Source organism: Protopterus annectens, chromosome 1.part0 (genome assembly GCF_019279795.1).
Source record: "Protopterus annectens isolate FY-2018-M chromosome 1.part0, PAN1.0, whole genome shotgun sequence".
Taxonomy (NCBI): Eukaryota; Metazoa; Chordata; order Ceratodontiformes; family Protopteridae; genus Protopterus; species Protopterus annectens.
The window spans coordinates 72,665,708-72,682,526 of record NC_056725.1 but is presented as its reverse complement, the minus strand read 5'-3'; the positions used below and the strand labels follow the sequence as shown (position 1 = coordinate 72,682,526).

The window sequence follows — 16,819 nt, the reverse complement described above, 5'->3', positions numbered from 1 at the left end:
ACAGCTGTATAGTATGGCAAAGTTACAGGTTTACAGTGCATTAAGCAGTACGATTTCTGGGAGGTACACAACCTGTAATATTTAAAGTGGGAAAAAGAAAAGAGGAAGAGGAGGAAGTTACAGGAGTCAGGAGGAGGAAGAATAGGATGTCTGAGTGGAAGGTAACGTTTATCTTATCTATTATACCAGCCATCAATCACCAACAAAAGATGAGAAAGAAAGGAGGGCTACATTTCTTCGCAAAAATACTGCAAATCTGCAAGGCAATAAACTGTACAAGCATGGCCAGTTGCATTTTAAGGAGGGGAGGACCATTTATGTACTCAACCTGCCGTTAGCTTTTTTTACTCATTTTTCTGTATTTATCAAAAACTACTACTTGCAGGTTAAGGAGTAATTATGAAGATGCATCTCCCCTCACATTGCTTGGCGTTTTTTGAAAATTATCTTAGGTTAAAACACAAAAATTTAACAGAGAAGATGCAAAGAATTATTTTCCCCCAACATGTGAAGGACAAATCCAGAACAAAATTTACATCCCATACAGTAGAAAGTACAGTTGTGTACTCTTACCATAAATGTAGGTGTTAAGAGTGTGTTCACTGTTGCAGTCATGACTGTAGGGTTCTTCCTGCCAGCAGCAGCCCTCGATCGGCCAGAATCCCAAAGTCTGGATTGGGCGTCAGCTGAGGTCGCTTTTACCCTGACGTCAATGTGCCAGGAAGTATAAAGACCTCAGCCGATGCCATTACCCCAGTTTTTCTTGCCCCAGATGTCAGATGCCCAAAACCTCAGCAGCCAAAATACCTCATAACAGACAATACTCAAAGAAAAAACAAAAGAGGGGGTAAGAGGGAGGGTAACAGACTGCAACAGTGAACACACTCGAACATCTAAAATTTATGGTAAGAGTACATGACTGTACTATGTCCTTCGTGGTTCACTGTTGCAGTCATGACTGTAGGGTTGAGTCCCAAAGCTAAGAAAGGGTGGCTGTAGGAGAAACAGAAGGAGCGGCCACAAAACTTTGCAAAACCGCAGAAGCAAAACTGGCCCTAGATTTAGAATAGAGAGGGAGGTTGTAATGCTTAGAAAAAGTGTGCACAGAAATCCCAAGTAGCAGCCTCTAAAATATCCTTGGTAGGAACCCCACAAAGAAAGGCTGCTGAAGTAGCAGTAGCCCAGGTAGAACGAGTCCTAATATTAGCAGGAACTGGATTGCCATGAAAAGAGTAACAGAACTTGCGATTGCTTTCCCTAGAACAGTAGGAGTATAAGCGACAAACAATTGGTCAGATTTCCTGAATATCTTGGTCCTGTCCAGGTAAAAGCGAAGCTGTCTGTGCACGTCCAAAGAGTGCAAAAAAGACTTTCTTCCTCACTTTGAGGATTAGGATAAAAAGTAGGCAAATGAATAGTCCCAATTCAAGGCCACTGCCGAAACCACCTTAGCCATAAAGGGGAATTAGTCCTTAGGGAAACCCTGTCCTGATGAAAAATAATGAAGGGTTCCACAGCCATGAGTGCTTGCAATTCCACAGCCATGAGTGCTTGCAATTCCAAAATTCTTCTAGCAGAGGTTACAGCTAAAAGAAAAGCAGTTTTCCAAGACAAACATTTTAAATCCGTGGAAGCTGCAGGTTCAAAAGGAGACTAGGTTAATTTTTCCAAAACATAGTTAAAGATACCAAGTGGGAACAGGTGCTTTTATAGGGGGCCGAACATTCTTAGCCCCTCTAAGAAATTGTTTAAGTAATGGATGAGGGGGGGGGGGGGATCGGAGGATCCGTATGGTAATGTGCAGAAATAGCAGAAGCATGAAGCTTAATAGATGAAAAAGATAGGCCCGTATGTAACAACTCTGCCAACTCTGCCAGATACTTTAAAAATCAGAGGAATGTTCGGAACAGTAGAATCACCACCTTGGACCGGATTCCAGGAGCAAATTCTTTTCCATTTACCTGCATAAGATTTCCTAGCGCTGGGCCATCTAGCTTCAAGGATTACATCCATTACCTGTTTGGAAAGAGTAGAGGTGTTTACAGACCTTGGATCCATCAGGCAGCTAGATTCAGAGCTTTGACATGACTGTGCAGAATCCGGCCGTCCTGTTGGGACAGTAGATTAGGGATTTGAAGCAGAATCCAGGGAGGCTCCTGAACTAGGTTCATCAGAGTGGAATACCAGAATTGTCGAGGCCAGTTGGGAGCCAGTAAAATCATTTGCGGTCTGTCCTGTTTTATCTTCAGAAGTACCCGAGGTAGAAGAGGAAAAGGAGGAAAAGCATATACCGAGAGGCGTTTCCAACTGAATGAGAGGGCATGCTAGTTTGTGGTAGGTCCTTGTGCAGAAGGTCGGAAGTTGACGATTCTGAGGGGATGCAAAGAGATCTATGTCCGGACATCCCCACACCTTTATAATCATCCTGAATATCCGAACATCCATTCGTGTGGATCCGAAAGTGCCCTGCTCAATGCGTCTGCCAGAGTGTTGTCTTTTCCTGGCAGGAATTGTGCCTGTAGGTTGACTCTGCAGGTCAGTGCAGTGTACCGCAGAGCCATGGCTAACCTGCACAGGGAGTAAGAGTGAGAGCCCTCCCCCTGCTTGTTTTATGTACCACATCACTGTAGTGTTGTCCGTCTATCAACAATTGCCCTGGTAGAAGAAAGTCCCTGAAGGCTATCAGAGCATTCTGTACAGCGAGCATCTCCTTCAAATTTATGTGCAGGAGAATTTGCTCCTTTGTCCAAACACCTCTCCCGTGCATGTGGGCTCCCCAGGAATAATCTGAAGCATCCGTTGTCAGAACTTGGTTGGTGGAGGACAAAAAGGCCTCCCCTTGTTCTGGGGACAGGCTTCTACCCACCAAAAGAAACTCTTGCTGTAGATAAGGCAAAATCGTGATCATTGTTTCCAAACTGTGGTAATGCGGAGACCACACACTCTTGAGGTACCACTGTAGTTTCCTCATATGCAGTCTTGCATATGGTATTAGGAGAATGCAGGAAGCCATGCAACCTAAAGTCTGCAGAACCTTTCTTGCAGTCAACTGTTTCATTGAAGTTGCGCTTTTTTGTCTGGTGTCAAGGAAGCCATCTGGGTTGTAGTACTCAGAGCACCGAGAAAAGTAATCTGTGTGGGCACCAGATTTGACTTCCTTTAGATTCACTGTGAATCCGAGATACTGTAGAAGATGCTGCACAAAAGCTAGCTGCACAAAAGCTAGATGCTGAAGTAGAGTGTCTGTCGTCCGCTTGAATAAGACAGTCATCCAGATAAGGGTATATTTGAATCCCCTTCTGTCTGCAAAACGCCATTACTGGTGCCAGGCACTTTGGCTTATCTACTGTGCCCAGGGTCTTTACAAAGGGCAGCACAGAGAACTGGTAATGCTTCGAGCCCACTTTGAATCTCAAGCACCTTCTGCACTCTCGCCTTATAGGAATATGCAGGTAAGCTTCCTTTAAGTCCAGAGTCACCATCCAAGCGTTCTTGCCCAACATAGGCAGCAGCTGCTGCATTGTGAGCATCTTGAATTTTGGTACATCTAGAAAGGTGTTTAGTACAGAAAGGTCCAGGATTGGTCTCCACGAATTTTCCTTCCTGGGAAGCAGGAAAAGTTATGAATAAAAACCTTGCCCTATTTCTAAATTTGGTACCAATTCTATGGCCCTCATAGCCAAGAGAGACTGAACCTGCAGTTGTGCCTCTGCCCATTGATGATTCGGCAGATCTGGCCAACCGTTCGGTCTTGGCAAGGTGTGGAAATGAAATCTGTAACCTGTTGAGACTATGTCCAGAACCCATTTGTCCCAGGTTATGGGTCCCCAATTTTGATAAAAAAGAGAAATCTTTCCTCCCAAAGGTGCTTCCAGGAGAGGAGCCCCTGGAACCAGAAAGGGAGAGTCAAAGACAGTTTCTGGTAGGGTTGAGACTTCTCTTCACCACCTTTGGGAGAGGGGGCAGGCCACTGCCTATTCCTAAAAAGGGTTTGTGCCTGTCCCCTACCTCTGGAACGCCTGAATCTGCTTCTCTGAGGCTTGTCCGAACTCGGAAAGGACCAAGGTTTAGCTGGTCAGTGCCTGCTAAATCTAGGAGGTTGCACCTGTAGAAAATCCTTAACAGTCTGCATAGATTTGGCTTTGTCCTCCATTTTCTTTAATACCTCTTCAGCTTTGGCCACAAACAAACCATTGTGCTGCAAAGAGGCATCCAAAAGTTTGGCTTTAACCTGATCCGGCAAGCTTTGTTCCTTTAACCAAGCAGGTCTTCCAATAACTGCGCCAGTTGTCTCAGCCCTACAAGAAGCTTCCAAAGAATCAAAACCACAATGCAGGGTACGTTTACCCACTTGTTCAATAGCATGCAATAAATCCTGTAACTCCTTGTCATCCGCACCAATAGAAACAGCTGACATCTTCTGTTTAAATACAGACAAAAGGTATTGCTGATACTTTAGCATAAGAAATTGACAGCTCAAAGCTGTAATAGACAATGTAGCAGAAGTATAAACTTTTTTACCCAATCTTTCCAAAGCCCTGGACTCTCGGTCAGAGGGAACAGGATGTTTAGCAGAGGCCACCTTAACACCCTTAGGGCCCTGAGAAATTATTTCTGGATCAGGTGAAAGATTCTTAAAAAGAAACTTGTGAAAATCTGGAACCCTATAATACCCATCTGGTTTGACCAGAGTAGGGGAAAAGAATCAGGAGAGAGGGAAGCTTCTGAAAAAACATCTACAATGTCCAATACAGGAGGAATAGCAAGAGGCTTATGCTGAGGGAGAAGAAAATCCCTAAGCCTTTTCTTGGTTTCAGAGAATTCCTGCCCTTCCCAGTGAAAATGTTCCCTCATATCATGCAAAGTTACACCAAAGAATAATCCTCAGGAGGAGAGGCTGAAGGAAAGGAATCTTCAGCATCAGAATCCTCAAGAAGAAAACAATCCTGCTCAAGGGAAAGAGCAGAAGAAACAGAAATTTGGTCTGAGAATCATAATTGGACTGTAATCTAGGCTTTGTCAGGAGGGGGATGAGAACCCCTGATAGTAGATAACAAATCTTCAGCCACCCTAAGCAGCTGCCTTTGAGGCCTAGGACCCTGATCAAAAGGAGTCTGTGCTTGCCATTTCTTTTTAGCTGGAGCCGCAAGTCATTGTCTTAGAATGCAAAACTGAATCCATATTTACATGAAGCTGTGAAGGCCTGAAAACTCCCTCAGAAGCCAGTACCTGCCTACCGGCTCCAGACCGAACTGGGGGAGAAGTATCCGAAGGTCCATTCCCTGGCAATTCTGAAGGCCCCATCAGCTCCATACCGGAGTTGGTACAGGCAGTTGGTTCAAAAGAGGCGGACGACAGGGGCTGCAAAGGCACCTCACTGACAACAGACGAACCAGCAACTGCCAATAACTGAGTAATATCCTCTGCTTTGGACCTCGGAGGCCTGTCTTTATCTTTGCGCCTCTTACACACACCAGAAGCCAGAAAAGAATCTGAAGACATATTATAATTAAACCTTTTACCAAATTAGTAGAAGACAAAGTTGTACCTACACCTAATAGTACGCTGATTAAATCTAGCACAAAACCCACAATTAGCAATGTTGTGGTCAGGCCCAAGGCAGGGAATACAATAAGAGTGAAAATCCCTATGAGGTATTTGTTTCCCACAAGAAATAGAAGACATCTCACTGGAGCAAGAAAAAGACCTCCCCAATGGGGTACATATCTTAAACGAAAAATCCTGGAAGTAAATCCAAAAACAGACAGGAGTAGGCCGACCGGCATCAGCGAACTGCTCAGGGCACCTCGCGGCAAGAAAGACTGGGGTAATGGCGTCAGCTGAGGTCTTTCCTGGCGCATTGACGTCAGGATAAGAGCGACCTCAGCTGACGCGCAATCCAGACTTTGGGATTCTGGCTGATCGAGGGCTGCTGCTGGCAGGAAGAACCCTACAGTCATGACTGCAACAGTGAACCACGAAGGACATCATTAATATTACACATCAGAATACAACATGATTATTGCCAAGCTTCCATGTACTGACAAATAATAAAGTTATTTTCTGGAAGAAAATGGCAGACGTTACATGTAATAAAAGCCCAGCATTCAAATTAACAATATTCCAGCCATACAATGAAATTTTTTAAAGGACAGTAGTCACAGAGAACACCATTCCTCACATAGTAAGCAAAAAGTGCTGCAAAATGCATTTGATAAAGGGACCAAGAAATAACTAAAATAGAGTAAACTCTCAGTTAAACTGCACGAATGGGGATTGGTAGATGCCAGATAACTGTAGTTTCTGGTTGCTTGAGAGCTACTATTAAAAATTAAGCCTGATTAATACTGTACCCTATACTATTGGTTTGGTTTGACTTGTTCTCAGGTTGGGAAGAGAGGGAATTTATTCCTACCTTCCTTTTTAAAACTCAAACTCTAAAAACAAAGCATGTTTCTGCAGGAGAAAACAAAAAGTGCAACAGATAACTGCACGGTACTTCAATTTGTTTTTGATGGTTGCTTGAGTTCCGGTTAACTGAGGGTTTACAATTAACATTTTAATTAAGAATATTAAGACAACAAGCATTTTATCACTGCATTGTCATTTCACTGATGTGATTTCTGGGTATTGTTACAAGTTACTACCAGGTTAACTTGACACCCAAGATCATCTTCAAGAAACACATCAACTATGAGATTAGTTTATCTTTATAGTCGTCCAAACATAGTCAGGTTTGTTTGTTCTTCTTTCGGCTTTTCCCAGTTAGGGGTCGCCAAAGTGGAACTCCGGTCCACTAATTATTGGCAGTAGATTTTTATGGTAACGAGGTGCCAGCCAGACACCAAACCTTCAATGAAGGCACGCCCATTCACACGTCTTTCGAATATCACTCTACCACGGGGAGGACATGCAAACTCCACACAGAAGGCACTCCAGCTGAGAATCTAATGGGAGAACCTCTTGCTGTGAGGCAACACTACCGCTGCATCACCGCGGCCTCGTCCAAACAGTCAGGTGAGGAACTAAATACAAGGATAGGATTAAATGCAATATTTCTTAATATTCAATTATTAACATGAAATAAATTCAACACACATTAAAAACATGTTTGGGCGCATGAGTAGTAGTAAAATAATAGAGGCTGTTAACAGGACATAAATATTAAAATGTGGAATGTATACACTACACACAGAACAGTAATTCTAACTCAAGTCCTGTATAGAGACACTTTATGAAGAAGTAAAAATTGGATATGGTAAATTCAACTTTTGTAGTCTTAAGAGCACATTTAAGCAAAGAAATAAAGAAAAATGGGCCTAACTGTTCAACAAATCAGAAAACAACTGGTGGTATCTCGGAATAAAGCAAAAAAAAACACACAGCATCCATGGGACCGGACAACATCCAAAGCTGCGTTTTTCACGAACTTCAGAACGAACTGGCTCCCCACTTAAGCACCACGTTCAGTAATAGCCTCGCATCAGGCTTTGTGCCCACTGAATAGCGCACAGCAACAGTTATCCCACTCCACAAAGGGGGAGCCACCACTGATCCCGGGAATTATCAACCCATTAGCCTGACGAGCCTGGCCTGCAAGGCCATGGAACTCATTAACAAAGACATTGGTAACTGCCAAACTCTGGATCCCACCCAGTTCGGGTTTGTGAAAGGCAGATCATGCCTCCTAAACCTAATCGACTTCTCTGAGGCAGTCACCAAAGCCGTAGATGAGGGTAAGGTGGTTCACACAGCCTATCTTGACCTCGCCAAGGCTTTCGACACCATCCCCCATTCTGGAATTATAGCTAAACTCATTAAACTAGGTATAAATCCCTACATCACAAGATGGGTTGCCAACTGGCTCACTAACAGAACCCACACTGTAAAAGTTGCAGACTCCAAATCTGACCTCAAAGCAGTGACAAGTGGAGTACCACTGGGTTCTGCCCTGGGACCTCTCCCGTTTGGTATTTACTTCTCTGAAGTACAGGCTAACACAGAAGGCCTCTGGCTAACGAAGTTCACAGATGACTTCAAACTAGGAGCCAGAGTCAAGTCCCCAAATGATGTGGACATCCTACAGAAGGACCTCACTGAGACAGATGCCTGGCGTCAGAGCCATGGCCTCAAGCTCAATGCCAAACAGTGCAGCGTCACCCCCTTTGATAAAAACTCTGTACCAAACTCTATACCCATGAACTACCACATAGGCAGCAATCTACTTAACACCGAATGTGTTATAAGGTGGACAGTAGTCTCTCCTTTGACAGTCACATCGCCACAGTAGTCATTAAGTCCTTCTACGTGGCACACCTCATCATAAAAGGGTTCTCATCCAGGAAAAAGGAGGTCATTGTTCCTCTCTACTCGTCACTCATTAGACCCATTATAGAGTACAACACCCCTTTTGGAATGTACCTCACAAGACATCTGCAGCAGCTGGAAAGGCCACAGAAGTACCTCACAAAAAAGAGGATTACTGGCCTCAAACAAATGCCCTACACAGTCTCAAACAAAAAACTCCAGCTTTACTCCGTAGCATATCGCCTACTCTTGAGGTGACCTCTGCCTAACATATAAAGCTATGTCAAACCCAAAGCTGTTGGACATGCCACACCTAAAGAAATCCTAATCCCTCCGAGCTACACGCTCTAGGGACCTAAACTTTGTCACCACAATAAACAGGACATGCTGGAGGGATAGATTCCTGTCCCAGAGACTTCCCATACTCTGGAACAGGCTACCCATCTATGTCAAGCAAAGATCTTAATTAACATTCTTAAAGAAAAATCTTGATGAGTGGATAGGAAATAAGAAATACACCCCGGGGATCACTTCTGTGTTTCTGCTCGACAGTGGCACAAGAAAATAACTTTCTTGGGTGGCGTAAGCCAGGGAACCTTGTTGGCTAGGCTTACGTAGGCCCTTGGGCCGATAGCCTGGTATGATGCTCAGCAAGGAATTGTAAATAAACAAACCTAAAGAAATACATATATATGAAAAACTCATGCATGGCCCTTTTCTTATACTTGCAAGCTGACAAGAAAATCTTTCAAACACTATTGTATCAGGTTTTACTTTTTTTTTTTTGTCTGTGTGGGTGGGTCCCATTTCTTAGACACTTCATTTAGAAGGTATTGCAGAAGCATACTCAAGTCACAAAACTAAAAAGTAATAACTTCTCAGGTACTACTGTTCTAAATCAAGTATTTCCCATTCATATCAATGCTGAGCAACATTTTTGACACTAAACCAATATTGACCCCTAAGCTAATCCAACACTCCGTGGACTCATTGTTTCCCTTAAACTGATTAGCCTTAGTACCCCAAAATTACTTTTTTTGGGGGTGGGGGTGGGGGTTGTAGTGGTCTCCTCTTTCCAGTGGGGATATGGTACTTCTCATATAGACTGGAGGGTGGCAACTGAGGTGTAATCTATTACATAGAGTAGGGGAATATTTGCTTTTAATGCTCCAGCACTCCACACCATTGTCATGTGCGCAGAACACTTTGGAGTTTCTGGTCCACTGAGCTTCAGAGTCTGCATATGGCCTAATACAAGACAGTCACTGTACACGTGACTTTGTGCTTCAGGTCTAGGCGGTCTTCTTGTCTCCATTAAAAGCTCCTGTAGTCTGAAAACCTCCCAAGGAAAGCCAACTTTCACTTACTCAGTACAACTCGTAGCACTAAGAAAATTCAGGTGATCAATGCAGCTCTATGTGGGATAAAAAGTATTGGAAGATTATGTTGTTCTCAATGAAGAAAAATACATACATAAATAAATCTTCCTCAAACTAACTATACTTTGAGTAATCAGCTCTAGGGTCGTCTTTGGCACCTTAATTTGAATCTCTCATTTTTATCATGTCCATTAACCATTACAGACAGGATTTTCATCAAAATGGTTTAAGTCCAGATCTGCGCAAACCTTTAAAACAGACTAGTCCATTTCTACTATGCCTACCAGTAAGCATATTTGACACAACTTTAAACTACAAAGAGTTGTAAGCTTCTCACTTTAGGAGCTTAAATTCAACCTGTAATAGCAGAAGATATTACAGTTTTTGTAGGTATGCATCTGTCCAGACAGATAGAACATTATAGCTTTGTTTACTAGACAAAAAGGCCTTTTCTGAAAATTAACTGATACAACATAGCTAAAACCCTCATGTCTTGGTAAAGCATTTCCTTTACAACTTCATTTTCATAGACTGGAGGATGACATATGAATACTAAAAAGAAATCTGCTTCAGTGGCACTTTCAATTTCTAGTAACCATTTAGCAGTTCATGAAAAAAAGTGTTCAAATTCTTTATATACACACACACATACATTTTACAAATAGCACAGCAAACCAAACAAAACTGCTCAATCAGTTCAGATAATTTTGCAGTGCACAGTACTTCAGCAATCCAACTTTCAGCATTTTAATACCTTGCAATTAAGTGCTTCTTGAGGACATTTTCTGTATCACTCATTTTTTTTTAAAACAGTCACCTCTAACTGAAGAGACTAGCAGCATTCTTTCTAAAATCATGTCACTAATTACATACTAACTTGGCTCAATTTTCACTGGAAAAAAAGAAAAAAAAGTTACTGCAGAAGTAATATAAATAAAGCAAACTTGGACAAAATGAAGTCTTATGAAGTTTTTTTTTCCCTTGATGTTAGTCACTGAATAATACTGGCTTGAAAAGATACATCAGTCCAAGGAGTAATAATCCTGCACAAGTTCTCCCTTCCTTAAGGGGTCACATGGAAATGTGTAGTAAGGCAGAGCTGTTGAATTGAATTTATAAACTATGACCCTTGAGGCCCACTAATGATCCCCTACGCAAGGAAAATGATGCAAGGACTAGGATTCACTGGCCAATTTTTGCATTACCCCGATTTTTCTGTTATCAATACCATGAACCACAGAATTCTTATTCTCAACAAATTACACACACTGTCATCTTTGAAACTTGTTCTTGTGCCTCATGTCAAATCTTTACAGGAGCCCTGGACAAAATATCCTTCAACCTTTCAGGCTCTTATAAATATAAACTTTTACACGTGTCTAAGTGCACACACATTTGTCCTAAAGTCTAATCACTTAAGACGTCATGAACCATTTCTGTCGAATGACAAATGTGCATATTCGGAATAAACTTGGCCAAGACTGATTTAGTCTTCCTTACTAAAAGGACTGTCTACCAACTTCCAAAATTTTTGTTCCCAGACTTGGTAACTACACCATGCACTCTTCAGCTCAGGACAAGTTAACGTCAAATCATCCTCTTTAGTGTATGTCCTTTTTATCATGCAAGATTTCTGCAATGAAGTCTAACAGCTATCAAGTGCTAACTTCCATAATCTGGAATTAGAAACTATATTAATTTTTTTTTTCCTGATCCAAGTTACATTTAAGAAAGTCATCCCAAAACAAAATTCCAAATGCACTCCAGTTCTTGTTACCTCTATTAGTATAAAGAGGTGAAGCCCTGAATACAGCCCAGGAGTGTTTTAACATTTCAGGCACCTGCTAAAGCTGGTGTTTGGAAAGAGAAGTGTGGCACTATTGGCCACCTCACTTCTCCTTCAAGTAAAAGGTGCAGGAGTACATACCCAAGGAACAAGTTTGTGGCTTAATCCCCACTGGACAGCAAAGACATTGAGGTGGCACTGGTTTAAAAGGGGAGGGTGACCTAGCTGTCTTGAGGGGTTAGGTCATTCACAGTGGGAGCCACCTTAAATGCATGCAGAGGCCTGGGTGTATTACTGGTCATGCACAGTGGAGTTGAGGATGTAAAAAGCAAAAATCTAACCACCTGTTATGGCTGCCTAAAGGATGCACCCCGTTTGGGTGGCTCTTGCCATGATGTATCGGGCCATACGGCCAGAGGAAGGTCTGGATTGTTTCATCCCAACAAGGTTTCTATAACCCCTTTATTTGAGGGACTAAATTAAAATAGCTATACCACCTCTTTGCTCAGGATTTTAAAGTGCTCTATATGTTACAGATTATGGACTTGACATTCTGAGGCGGAATAAAAGCAACACACATTAAAAGCATATTTGCATACTTCATTTTAATTGCAAAACCAGCAGAATGCATCTCTGAACATTGCACTACAGTTCAGAATCCCACATACTTCCAAAGAAGATTGGTATAAGTTTGCCTACAACCTACCGGTTATTAGCTTCCTTCAGTAAATACATAGCATGGAGTAGGGAGCAATGCAAAATCCTTGCAAGAATGCAATGGAATACTAGAGTCAAAATCTTAATGCCAACTGTCTAAGATGATAGTCATAACTGAGATGTGAAGAGCTTCTGGCTTTGCAACAGGGTCTTGATTTTCTTCTATATCCCAACTATCTCATTTGCTCATCTACTGTAGTAAAACCCAAAATATGTGAAATAACCCTAATCATTTCACATAGGGTGATGCCAGCCAAACCTTAGGAGGCTTGGTTGGGGTCCCAACCAACTTTGAAAATGCTGAGTACGTAAAATATTAGGGTCATGCTTTATAAGGGAGCAGGACAATTGCAGGAGGACTCAGTGTATCCAATTACAAATGTGAAATAAAGGAATAATAAATGCATTACTACAGTTTGAGTGTATGTATGACTAGATACAGACACAAACCCACAAAACACCTACACATTTATATACAAATACACACATACACCACATGCTGGAGTTGGTATACTGCTTATATACATTGCGTTAATTTTTTTTCTTTTGCACGTGTAGGACAAAAGTACTTTGATATCCAGGGAAGGCTCAAATACTAAGGAAGGGTTACAATGTGACCGCACCTTTTTGATTTCTGGTAATTGTACCAGACCTCTCAAATATTCCTGAGATATGGAGGTTTCTTTTTTTTGTCCTGATTTAGAATATCCCCATTTTTGGAAGAACGTCCTTATTTTCAGGCTCAGTTTTCCCCTTTACACAAATTTCTGAATCCTCCATCACATAGGATTTTGACACTGTCTCGTAGACAGAAAAAAAAAAAAACACACTACATTAACATGACAGTGGTACATATAATTGAAAGAAAGAGAACACACATCTTCCCATTCCATTTTTGTGAAGTAAAAGAGGACGGTGTGGTAGAATTTTTGTAATACAGCTCATTAAAGCCCATAGATTTTACACTCCGATAATGTACTCATTTTTATATCATTTTTGTCACAGTGTTTTTAACAAATGTGCTTTTGAGTTGTAGTTAACATTCCTACTGAAAGTGCTATTTGGTATTTACATTTTATGCCAATTAGATGCATGTTCATTGTAGGTTAAGAAGTATGAATTGAACTTAACAGTGCAATACTATACTGACTCAGGACATTTGCTCTGCAGCATTGAGGCCATTACTTGTTATTTACCTAAAAAGAATAATTTAGCAATAATGACGACAAAGATTATGATAATGACGATAATGATGATGATAATAATGATAACAACTTGGAAAAGAATCTAAGCCCAATGAGATAATCTGAGTACAAACAAGAGAAACTGGCTAGGCTTGAACTGGCCTGCAAGGGCAACTTTCCCTGTACTTAACCTATGAACTTATGTCTGCCTGCAAGGTCTAATGCACTGTTCTCCTGCTCTAAAATACGGAAATTACAGCAATGTGCATAAAAATTAAATACCATCATTCTCTGCTGTCATTACTTCTCTCATAAGACTTTCTTGCTATAGTTTACCTGTCCTACTACTGACATCATGCTTACAATCCACAAATGACTAGCACATAAGTCACAATTTCCATAACAACTAGTTACCACCCCCTCTCTCTTGCTCTCCGTTAATTTTTTTTAATAGGCCATTATTGTGACTGCCCTGACTTGCTGTATTTGACTTGCCTTGAAAAAACTATAGGCTGCACTAAAAGCTTGTAAACTATGTATTTTTGTAACTACAACTGATCCAATGTGCATCACTCACACAAGGGTAAAACCACTACACTGCTTGAGACATAGCAACAAGAGAAATTATTTGAATTCAAAAGTGGTAACAATTGGTTGACTTGGATTGTGGGTCTTCTCTGCCACTTGTATTTATATCGTTATTGCTTCACAGTATTGACAACACTACTGGTCAGTGGGCCCACATGCATGCTTGTCCACTTGCACTAGCCTGGGTATCTTGGATGCAAATGGAATCACGTTTCTGTGCATTACCCTTCTTTGGCTGTCAGCATTTCTCCAAATTGGTAATTATGTGATCACCAATGCATTGCTACTCTGAATCAAGCGAGGACCATGAAACTCTCTTTACAAAAATGTATACTCTGTAGTGTAAAATAAAAGTATTTAGAAATTTGTATGGAGTCACTGAACTCAATTAAAAAGAATTTCTTCTAACACCAACAAAACATTCATTTTGTCTTTCGTCTGATCCAGCCATTAAAAAACACACACACACACACACACACACACACACACACACACACACACACACCAGGTGAAATGCTGCCATGTCGAAATACGTCAGCAGTACAATCAACTGAAATGGCTTGATGACTTATACTTTGAGCTCCTACTATATGAAACCCAAACATATTCACTTTCCATAATAAATATATACATTGTATTTTGTCATTCACTCGTATGTAAGGTCATGTAGCTACTGAGTTTTCCCGGGCTGAGACTGAAATTGGGTCCAATGAGATCAGTGTTCTACATAGGTTAACAATTTCAAAATAAAATAAAAATGTTCCTCGTCCTGCTCCCCTTGGTTCAAACTTTCCAGTTCTACTACGAAATGCTTTCTCACACTCATCCTTTAATCTCAAAGTGTTACAGCACTTATCTTCAAGATGTTTTTTTTCAGCTAGACTCTTGCAAATATGCATAACCTAGTACTTTGAGCAAAAAATAAAACCATATAGACAAATAATTACAGTTGCACACATCAAGCTATCTGGAATCAGAATTATATTTTAAAAAGTCTGTTCAGTGGTAAATGAAGTTAAACATCTGTGGCTTCTTCCATGTAGGTAAGATGAGAACTGTAAAAATGCAGGGAACATCCATTTACCATACAGATACAAAAAATAAAATGCAGCACTTAGAATAGACTAGCTCACCTTAGAGTCAAAATGTTTAAGTAAAATCTGATCTAGATGCAAAACAGTATTAAAGCTCTGCTATATAAACACACACACGTAATAAAACGTTTACCATAATTACAGCTGCTCTCTGGGGGCTGCTAATGTTGGGTTGGGTTAATCTAAAATCACACACTTGAAAGGCACGAGTCTGCTTCCAATTTGTTTTTTTTTGTTTGTTTTTTTTTACAAAAATGTATCCCTCTGCCCTATCCCCACCATAGACTGTCACTAAATAAGCAATACTGTAAAAATTATTTTAAATTGCCACTGCTTCTGCCCATCCCCTCCTTTAAGATGCTAGAAGGTGGGGCAGTTAATGCTGGACTGAATATTGGATACTTCTCCAAAACTACATTAGTATGTCGTGGCTACACACTAATACCAAATACATAAGTTTGAATTTTCTGACTGGGTTTGTTTATTATTCTTCTATGGCACTTGACGGGGAGTTACTGTGAGCAAGCGTCGCGCGCCCATTCCACGTAACACCTGGGGCTCGAGCGACTCCCAGCTTGCCATAACAAATACTGTACCTTGACACTTCCGGGGTATGAACGCTCCATAACATCTCTTCCCAGGACCCCGAAAAGCCAAAATTTACTTTTACTTGTCAATTACATTTTCTGCATTACGTGAAAAAAATACACATCAACGGATACAAACACTATATCCTGCTACAGATTCATACATAAAAGTCATCGCTGGCAGAAAAAAATATCATTTCTTTTACTTTTTAATGAATACAGTAATTACTCGTAGCCAGTCAAAGAACTGAAAAGAAAATCACATTACATTTTGAAACAATGTACTGCCGAGTCCAATAATGGCAGGCTCACTGTTTCCCTCTAGCTCCCTCTCCTGTATTACATACACTTCATACAGCTCAAGCAACAGAAAAAACACCGACAAAATTATAATTCACCTGGTCAAGAAACAAAACCAGATGCATAACGTTAACTTTCATTTTATACACAGAACCCTTGGAAAAACTAACCAAGGGTATATAAAAAAAAACACATCGAACTAGAACATAAAATATAACTTAAAACCCCCAGCTTCAATAAAACAAATGCATCTTACCTCATTGTGTCTCCGTTTGGTACTAGCACAACATATAAAAAACAGCTAGTAACTACTAGTCACCGAAGAATAAAAAGTTAACAGTTCTATGAATCAGTTTCCTGGTTACGCTCAACTTAAAACCCTATCAATTTTAGTTTGTGTGTAACCACAAAAAGTGTAACGTCCTTGAAGCCTTTACAGTGCTTTTTTTTAACTTCGTTTTTCTTCTCAGACATCAGGATTTACAACTGCTTAAAATACTGGCCAGTGTCTATTTTTAAGCACAACTCACGCTTATCACTTTGTTATTCACCGTAACCTATTATAGTTCCACTTCTACATACATTTAATTCCATAATTCCACTCCCTTACTCCACAATGCACTGCTTTCACCACCTCCCTGCCAGGCCAAGCCTCTTAAAAGGGAAATTATTGTACTGATGCCTTAAAACGGCATTGACACGCACTGAACATAAATTGTTGGCGGATTGAGAGGTCAAGGGTGCCGCAGAACGGTAGAATGTATTAAATTAAGCTGCACATGTAAATTAAAGCACAAAAAATATAATGCAGATTCTCAATGTGTCTGCTGTATTTATATGTGATTATTTATATATTTTTAGTAGGATATGATAGGCA

General features: G+C 40.8%; 1 protein-coding gene across 1 annotated transcript in view; it reads right to left on the bottom strand.

The window, feature by feature from the left end:
- LOC122800290 (vasodilator stimulated phosphoprotein) overlaps positions 1–16,569 on the bottom strand; it is a 1,035,406-nt gene extending 1,018,837 nt beyond the window's left edge. Inside the window, exon 1 of the mRNA XM_044073000.1 lies at positions 16,199–16,569. Within this exon, the coding sequence (XP_043928935.1) occupies positions 16,199–16,203 (5 nt within the window). The 5' untranslated portion in view covers positions 16,204–16,569. The remainder of the gene's footprint in view (positions 1–16,198) is intronic.
- Between the last annotated feature and the right edge of the window lie 250 nt (positions 16,570–16,819).